General features: G+C 48.3%; 1 protein-coding gene across 11 annotated transcripts in view; it reads right to left on the bottom strand.

Moving 5' to 3' along the window:
* Positions 1-933: 933 nt before the first annotated feature.
* The window catches only part of CHD2 (chromodomain helicase DNA binding protein 2), an 87,530-nt gene continuing 79,381 nt past the window's right edge, over positions 934-9,082 (bottom strand). For all 11 annotated transcript variants that reach the window (XM_059858587.1, XM_059858584.1, XM_059858586.1 and 8 more), the window contains 6 exons: positions 8,379-8,513; positions 7,129-7,307; positions 6,480-6,579; positions 5,798-6,014; positions 5,174-5,423; positions 934-4,422 (listed from right to left, as the gene is read on the bottom strand). In XM_059858587.1, coding sequence (XP_059714570.1) covers positions 4,089-4,422; positions 5,174-5,423; positions 5,798-6,014; positions 6,480-6,579; positions 7,129-7,307; positions 8,379-8,513 — 1,215 coding nt within the window. In that variant the 3' untranslated portion in view covers positions 934-4,088. The remainder of the gene's footprint in view (positions 4,423-5,173; positions 5,424-5,797; positions 6,015-6,479; positions 6,580-7,128; positions 7,308-8,378; positions 8,514-9,082) is intronic.

The following is a 9,082-nucleotide window of genomic DNA, read 5'->3' as shown; positions in this document are numbered from 1 at the left end:
AGGGTCTGAAGCACAGCCCTGTCCCCTCACTGGGTGGGTGCAAGGCAGGGCTGGGGGAGACACCTGGCATCGGGGTGCTCACATTCTTACCTGCCTGCTTAAATCAAAATAAAAACATTTTAAAAGTCACTGGCCTCAGGTAGATTCACTCAGGCACGTAACACCCAGCCCAGCTCCCTGCAGCCCCTGTGCCTCCCTGCAGCTGAGCCCCATGGCTAACAGCCAGTCACTCTTTCCATTAGGAAATCCATTTTTCAGGAGCATATAACTCAGCTGTGAAATTTCACTCTTGGCTGAAACTTGGCTCAGCAGCAGAGAGACTGGGAAGGGCTGCACCCAGTGGCTACAGGTGTGAAAAGTGCTTTTTACAATGAGCTTTTATAACTTGGGAGAAACGGCTCCAATCCCTGCTCTGTGTGGGCCTCGGTGTGAGCAGTGGAGGGTAAAGAACAAACCAAACCAGCCACTGGATGCCATCACATCCCACCTGGGGAGAGGCACATCCTGCCCAGGAGGGGCTGGGGACAGAGAGAACTCACTGATGGCAGCAGGAGCAACACTTCTCCTAGAAAAAGGGGAATTCTCCCCAGAAAAGGTAAAAAAGAAAATTTACACATCCTCAGAGATCCATTAAACATGGAGGTGGGATAAACACGTAATCATCAGTATCATCCCAGTGAAATCCTGGTGGATCTGGGTTAGAGAATGTACAGCTCCTTCTGATCAGGTGGATATTTCCATCTGAAGAAGCTTCCAAGTCTCTATGACCACACACTGTGAAACAATGTAAAAACAGCCAAGCAGAACATGCTTATTCCTGCACAGTGAAAAGATCCATGGTGGCTTGCCCCTTCCTGGCAGGAAAGGGCCCTGTCATCCCAAACCAGCCCCCAGACCTGCCATGGGACCCTCAGAGACACCACGCTGGGGCCCTTCTGAAAATCTCAGTAACACTTTTTAATATACAAGAATCAAAAGTACAGCAGTTTTACAATGTAGGAAAATTTCATACATACTATATAAACAACATATTTACATCAGAAATCACTAGGACAGTGGCATTTCTTTCACAAATATAAATTAATATTAATTACTGTTTTTAGTCAACAGGTTTAAAAGTCCATATTTTTACAGTAAGAGTCCTTCTCTCCCCAGAGGGGAGGCAGAGGTGGGGAGGAAACGGGTGAAAGCAGAAAAATATTTTTGTGTGGATCACAAACCATTCACACAAGGACTTCAGCACTCGGTTCCGTGTCCATTTTGGTTGGGACCACATCAGCTGTCCCCACAACAAGTTTTGGTCTGCAGGATTTCCACCATGTGAACTCATAACTTTACACCATTTCCAAAGAGGTCAGGCTGAAAAAAATCTTTTTTTTTTTTTTAATTGAACCCCAGCAAGTTACTGCTTTTTTTCTGCAAAGAGGATGGAGGGAATCCCACAGCTGGTTAGGAAGGAAGAGCTGTACCAATGCTGTCACAAACACCACAGGGAAGTTTATGGCTGTGGATGTGTCCCCTCTGATCCCACTCCTGTCCCCGTGACTGTGTTTGGTTATGGTCCCTATGCTGAGGGGACATAAAATGCATTAAGTGTGTGTGTGTGTGCTCAGGGAAGACTTCCTCCCAAATCTTCTCCAGCTTCACTAAAGCCAAACCCAGCAAAGACTCACCCATCATAAATGGACATGATGTGACTTCAACATCAGGCTAAAGTGACAGTGGGGACAGCTCTCCAGTGGATATGGGTAAAGCTTTTGCTGTTGCACAAGAAGGAAATCCCAACCAACCTCATGCCTGGAACCTGGGATAAGCAAAAAACCCCACATCTCAACACAGAAAATGCCTCTTGCTGGGATCCAAAGCTCTCCTGCACCAGCCCTCACACTGGTTGCCAGTATTGCCTTTGCTACACGAGTATGGCACAAACTTCCCACCAAGACAGCACCGTGACAAAAACAGCAAGTCTCTTTGTCCCTCTGAGGCTGCCTCCATTTTCACATTAAAAGCTAATACCTCTGAAAAGAAAGGACCTCTTTGTTGAAGAATACAGCCTGCAATCACAGCTTAGTGGGAAACACCACGGAAATGTGCTCTCTCCACACCTCCCGCCCCTCCGAGGGGGACTGTGGAAGACTTGCCTTCACCTCACCCTGCACAGGTAAACACAAGTGTAACACTTTAACAGGGCAGCAAGTGCCCCTGAGGAAACAAAACTGCCCTGAATTCGGTGGAAATCTTGCAACATAAAAGCAAAAGGGGAACAAAACACTTCCGGTGTGTCCCCTTGGAGCAGCGGGATGGGGAGGAGTGATGGCAGCAGATTTCCAGGGATACACTGCATGGAGGAGTATTAGTGTCAGTTTGCATGCGCCTTCCAAGGCACTGCCTGGAGTCAGGAAGCCAGCCCTGAACACCCATCTGCCCTCAGTCTTTAGGGGAAGGGACATCACAGCTTATTAGAGTCAAACACTGGCATCTTAACAGGAGGCCCAGCTTCTGTGCCCTGCCAAACAGGAGTCTGGAACAGCCTGGTCTTTAATACTGAGCTCAGGGTGGTGATGCAGCCCCAAACACCACTCTCAGGGCAGCCTTTGTGGTCTCCAGGGAACTCCAACCTGAAAAATAATCACCCAAGGTGCTTCTGGCCAACAGGATGTGCACAACCAACCCCTCTCATCACACCAGTGTCCAGGCTGGATGCTGGTTTGCATCAAATACTGTGGTTTGAATACTTGGAGTGTTTGCCCTGAAGTCCACTGAGCTGGGCTGCATATTCCTCTTTTCCCTCTGCCATGCTGGGCTCTAAGACATTTGCTCCAAGGATCTTTACAGATCACTCCTGAATTCCTCATTCTGTCCCTGCTCACTGAGGTGCGAAGTCTTCAGGTTCATTTCCAACTTAGACCAACAAAAGGTCTATAAGTGCAGTTACTTTTAGCAATTCAGAGTCACTGCTGACTGCTGCAAAAGGTGACCGTTCCCTGAACAGTGATCACTCCACTGGATTCCTATTTCACTTTGTTCTACCATCCCCTATCCTTCAGTTACAGTAAAGGTTTGTGATCACTGCTTTATGAAGCAAAGAGAGAAACTATTTGCCCAAAGACCAGAGACCTTAGTGGCAGGAAGATTAGGAGTTCCAGTATCCCCAGAGCCATCTTTTGATCTTGCACCTCCCAGCCAGCATCTGTTAGTTCCTGGACCACACAAGCTGCCCATGCCAGAAGAGAAGAATTTTGTTACAAATTCCTGAGCCCTGTCCACTGGGAAATACTGTTCTCACTCCAATTATTTCCCGATAGTTAGAAGTGAACTAAGCCTTCTGTTGGCCTTTTCTTCCCAGCTCCCACTTACCCCCAGAGTCAAGATTTGCCAGTTCCAGCTCTGGAGATGGGAGGAAGATCCCCCCACCTCTTCTGTTGCAGGGGACACAACAGCAATCAAAGCAGAGCCAGTTTCTTGAAATGGATAAAGACATGAAAATGATAGAATGGCCAGGAAAGTGATGGACTGTCACCAGCATGGCTCCAGCTCCTTTGGAGTCATTCTGCAGGGACATCAAGTCCCTCTTTCAACCAAGTTTGGCTGCTGAGGGACTTTCCTGTCCCTCCTTGAACATATCCTTCCATTGTCCCATGCTGGTGACACACAAATCCCAGCCCAACCAGTTTATCCCCAACCCCAGAGCAGCATCTGTCACGTAACATCAAGTCAGAGCAGGCACACAGCCTTCTGCACCATCCTAAGCAGCATCAATCTGCCTTCTCCTTCTGAGGAAACACTGGCTGGGGAAAACTCCCTTGGGTCCATTGGACTGAGGAAAACAAAAACAAAACAACAAACGAGGCAGCAAGGCTGGTTCCGTGACAGAACAGTTCAATGGTAAAAAAGGGGAAAGGAAATGGCAATCTAAACCAGAATCAAGAACTAGGGAAAATCTTCCTCCACCCACTCCCCCAAATTCCTCCTTGACCCAGCCAGATGATAGCAGCATGTTCAGAGTTTCTGGTTGCTGGCTTGGAGAAAGCAGCCACCGCCGCACCAATCCCAGTATCTCGGACGCGCGCGTCGCCCTCTCCGTCGCTTTACGCTTTCCGAATGTTCCAGTTATAATCTGGATTGTTTTTCTGTTCCAATGACCTATCCAGAGGTGACCTGTGATCGAGAGGTGACTTGGAATCGTGGGGGGATTTCTGAGAGGGGGGCGAGCGAGGGTCCGACACGGCAGGGTGAGATGGAGGGAGGGGCTGTTTGTAATCGCCCAGTTTGTCTGTGTGGAAGGACCGGTAGTGGTCCGAAGGTCCTTGGCCGTGGTAGCCCATGGGCGGCCTGTGGTCAGACATCCGCCGGAAATCCTGCTGGTGGTAGTTCTGAGGCCTGAAGTCCTCGGACCGTCGGCGTTTGGAATCGTGGTGGTGCCTGTGCAGAGAAAAATAGACAGAGATCAGCTCCCCAAGCCCGCTGAGGTGAGGGCAATGTCTCAGGTTGGAAATGGGTGCGCATATTCTATTCCTATCTGTGGAGCAGTTATCTTCTGTTCATTGGGCAGTTTTCTTTATCTCTTCCACAACCAGTCCTCCCTCTGGGAAATATCTTCTGTTAATGAGCCAGTGAGTGTCACTGTTTGACTGATAAAATTACATCATCCCATTGGGAGATGCTCTGCCCAGGGGGAGGAGCCAACCATTCCTATCTGGATATAATCAGAAGTATGGAAGACCACAGGCAGCCTTTTCCACTGGATTCCCAGAGGAGCAGCCCTTTCTCACTGGATTCCCAGAGGAAGACCTGACTCATCTACACTACCACTGGAGGTACTACTACTGTCCTTCAGAGGAAGACCCTTCTACAAGATCCTTGCTTCAACAGAACCACACCTGGCACTGCAGGAGGGCTGCAGCCACCATTTAATGGGACTGCTCCCACCACCCTGACCCACGGCTCCTATTCTGACTCTGTCAGTGTTGTTTTGTACCACTGCATTGTTTATTTTATTCTTTTTATTTTCTTCCCTAATAAAAAACTGTTATTCCTCCTCCCATATCTTCGCCCGAGAGCCCCTTAATTTCAAACTTATACCAATTCAGAAGGAGGGGGTTTACATTTTCCATTTCAGGGGAGGCTCCTGCCTTCCTTAGCAGACACCTGTGTGTCCAGACCCATCTCTCACCTGTCGTAGTAGTCGCGGTGGCCCCGGTGGTCGCGGTCGCTGTTGTACTGCTCGTAGGGCCTCTTGCGGGACAGGTTGTTTGGTCGGTAGTTGCCGGAGCTGCGGTGGGGATCCCCCCGCGACCGCCGCTCCCCGTAGTGGTGGTCCTTGTACCAGTGCTGCTCGTACTGGTGGTGCCGCTCCCCGCCCCACATCTGGTTGCTGTTGCCGCCGTAGTTGAACTTTCGATCCCTCTGCCAGTCTCCTCGGTCTGCCATGAGCAAAGAGCACCTCTGAGTCTCTGTCGTGTTTTGGTTTAAGCCCATTTGCTTCCCTGAATTCTCCAAGAAATAATAGCTATTGACACTCCTTTAACTTTCTCCTCCCTAAACAACGTGGGCCCATTTTATTCTTTGAATTTCTTTATCACTATTTCGTTATCATCCTCACAAATCTTACTCTGTCCCATTCTCACATTCTTTTCCTCACTACATCACCACGTTTTCGAGCCCAGCAGTACGAACAGTGGCAGTGTATGTTCTATCCCATCCCCCTTAAACCTGAACAGCCACAAGTCCCAGAAGGATTTGTGTCCAGGAGCATTATGTCAGAAGGGAAGGTTTCTCCTGGCCTGCCAGCGCTCACCTGTGTTGCTGAAATGTCTCTTGTTTGGGTGGCCATAGTTGTCCCGGGGGTGGCCGTGCATCTGCTGCTGGGTGTGGGAAGGGGGCATGTGGATCTTCTGGGAGTGAGGATTGTGAGGCACGTGGGACTGGGACATCACGGAATCGCGGCTGGAGCCTGAAGGCTCTGGGCGGAACGGCTTCTTCATGCTGGACATGTCCTCCTTCTTCTTCTGCTCCTGCAAGGTGGAACAGAGGGATACAGCTCAGCTGCTCTCCCACCAGAAGAGCAGGACTGTGAGCAATGGCCTTGTCTGCCAGGCTCTGGATTTTCCTGCCTCTTTGAGGTGAGCCAACTCTGTGCTCAAGAACGGCACAAACGTGGTGGAGGACAGGCACAGTTTGGCAGCTCTGCTTCTACACCTGATCTCTACAGGGCAGCACGCCCAGGCTTCTCACTCCACAGGGAACTGAACATCACATGCCACACCAAACAATGCTTTCGCTTGGTCAGGACAGCCAGGACAAAGTGACCAGAAATGCCACATGAGAAAGAAGGCAAATGCAATCAGACTGTTTAGATGTTGAGAAAATCACAGTGCTAACAACAAAGAACACCCACGGTAAGAGGCAGAAAGAATTGGCACTTCCAGTGCAGCAACTTTTAAGGACAGAAATCAAAGGGTAAGCACTTCAGGTCTCACCTCCTCTTCCTGTGATCTTTTTTTATGAGCCATCTTGTAGAGTTTGTGTAGTTTTCTGGCATCAAATTCTGTGAATTTTGACACAAATATCCATAGGTTCCTGGAAGGACATGAACATTTTCTGTTAAGTGCTACAGCAGCAGTTTAACTGCCAACAGCTTCCAAACCAACATCAAATTCCTTCTACCCTCTCTGGAAAACAGTCTCAGCTCAGGACAGGATGATCAGGAGGGCTGGAACCACATTCTTCAAAGTAAAATAAAGAAGTTTGCAGTGGTTTATGTGATTTAGCTTTGAAATAAATTTTAATGAAACCAGGATAACTTGAAGAGAAAACATTTGCCTGGGACTGCTGATGGAAGACCATCCCTGGAAGTTATTCAAGGTTCAGGCTGAATGGAGCTCTGAGCAACCTGGTCTAGTGAACTGTGTCCCTGCCCATGGCAGGGGACTGGAACTGGGTGATTTTTAAGGTCCCTCCCAACCCAAACCATTCCATGATTCTGTAAGCTGAGTGGACCAGAAAACACAAGATTTCACAGGTTAAGTAAGAGGCAGATGGCACATCCATCCACAAAAAAACCAGCAGCCTCTGACTACCAGTTCAAAATATCCTAGACCAGCTAAGGAAAACAAAATTATTCCTCACCTTCTCCACAGCTTGATGTGATCCTGGTCAGTGTAGGCTTTAAGGCACTCAGAGATGCGATCACCGATTTTCAGGAGGCAGTTGCGTGTGTGCTCCAGCTGTTCTTGGACTGTCAGTCCCTTATCAGGCTTATCAAGTTGCTTCAGTGCTTTTTTGACTGGTCTCATCCTTTCCTTGCACTTGAAAGAGCAACAGAGAGGAGAAAGTGAATAATTTGGCAGAGGGCTCTACATCATTACCCTGTTAATCGAAAAGAAGCTTGTTTAGCTTTATCTGGCCATTAGGCAAGGAGAAATCAGCTATAAAATAGCAAATTGTTAGACAAACTGCAGACAATCATCAGTAAAAGACAAGATTTTCCCCACCTCCACTGTCCCTGCCTTTTAGGAGAAAAAAAATTGCTTTGCAAGCAGTAACCACACATGGTCTGCCCCTGCACGGATCCCGTGGTAGGCAGGGAAGTGGATCCAAGCCTCCACACACTGAACCAGCCACTCCAGCTGAAAGACTGCTCAATTCAATCCTGTCCAATCCCATCTTTGGTCACTTTAATGCTTGCTTTTACTAAAACTAGCAGACATGAGATGAAAGAACCGTGTTTTTCGGCCTGGGCACATCAACACTTCACACAGATAGGGAATCAGACAGGTTTTTTGACTGCCTGCCTGGATCTTTTGTACATCACAGAACGAAAGGTAAAGAAAAAGAAAAAACCCCACAGGACCTTCAACAGTACAGAGATTTGCATTGAGAAAACTGCTTTTAAGAAGGGATATTTCAGCCAAGGAGAATCTGCTATGACAATTTTACTAAAAGGCAATTTTTACAATGAGCCTTGTGGGCATGTTTGCTGTGAGAGCATTTACACAGCTCTACACCTCCAACAAGGTCACCCCCAAAACTCTACTGCATTTCCTTGGCTCCTTGGCTTCTACAAGAGAGGAATGTAAGGCTGCAGGGTGTCCTGTAACTCAGGGCTGCCAGCTGAGCAGGGGAGGTCACCAGCTGGAGCAGAGAGCCCTTGTGCATGCCCTGCTGACAGGCTCCCAGCTGGCAGCACTGGTGGGCAGCTCTTGTCCAGGGTTGTCCTGCCCTGCTCTCAGATCAGCCAGCAGAAACCCTTGTGGGGCACTAGGAGGGTGTTCACCCCCCAACACCTAAAACACGTCCTTGGATGACATCTGAGCAAACCTTGGCTGCCTCGCTGGGCTCTCAGCACTGCCCACCCATTTCCCAAGGAAAATACTCACTATGCTGAATGTTTCTTGGTCCAGATCATCATCCTCATCTTCTCCAATGGGGATTGGCTCGCTCCCTGCAGTGATGTGGACAGGACCCTGTGATCTCTTCCCTTTACTTCCAGATTTGGCCTCGCCACCTTTAGGCTTTACAAGGACAAATCACGCACATCACACGATGAGCCAGAATGGAGGATCCCCAGTGACCCAGCTAACAACCTCCACACTATTGTTACTGGCAGTTGCTAAACCTGGGCACTGTTCCTACAACTTTCCTCCCACAATCTCCAACTGTTGAGCTGCAATGGCTCTGTTTAGCTTTACATCATCCATAAGGGAGCATGGAGAAGTCAGAGCCAACAGTTTGGACATGAATACGATATTCACACTCATGGGGAGAAAACAATGTTGAAGACTTGGAAGAGAGGTTAAAATAAAGAGTATCTCCCCCTTGCATCATTTTTACAAGCATCTGAAACTTTATGTGATTTCACTAGTTCTCAAATCGTGGCCTGTTCATGTACATTTTTACCTATATGACTTACTTGCAGTCAAAGCCACACCAAAAATCTCTGGAAAGCAAACTTTCCCCTACTTAGGCAACAAAACTTCTTAAGTTTGCACTTATGACCTCAGTGTCAAAACACACTGAGCACGTAGTACATACCTGTTCCTTGGACAGGTACTCCAGGTCATTATTATGGAAGCTTTTACCC

This window comes from Haemorhous mexicanus, chromosome 13, assembly GCF_027477595.1.
Source record: "Haemorhous mexicanus isolate bHaeMex1 chromosome 13, bHaeMex1.pri, whole genome shotgun sequence".
Classification (NCBI taxonomy): Eukaryota; Metazoa; Chordata; class Aves; order Passeriformes; family Fringillidae; genus Haemorhous; species Haemorhous mexicanus.
Note: the sequence above shows the minus strand (reverse complement) of the source record. Positions and strands in the feature narration are given on the sequence as shown.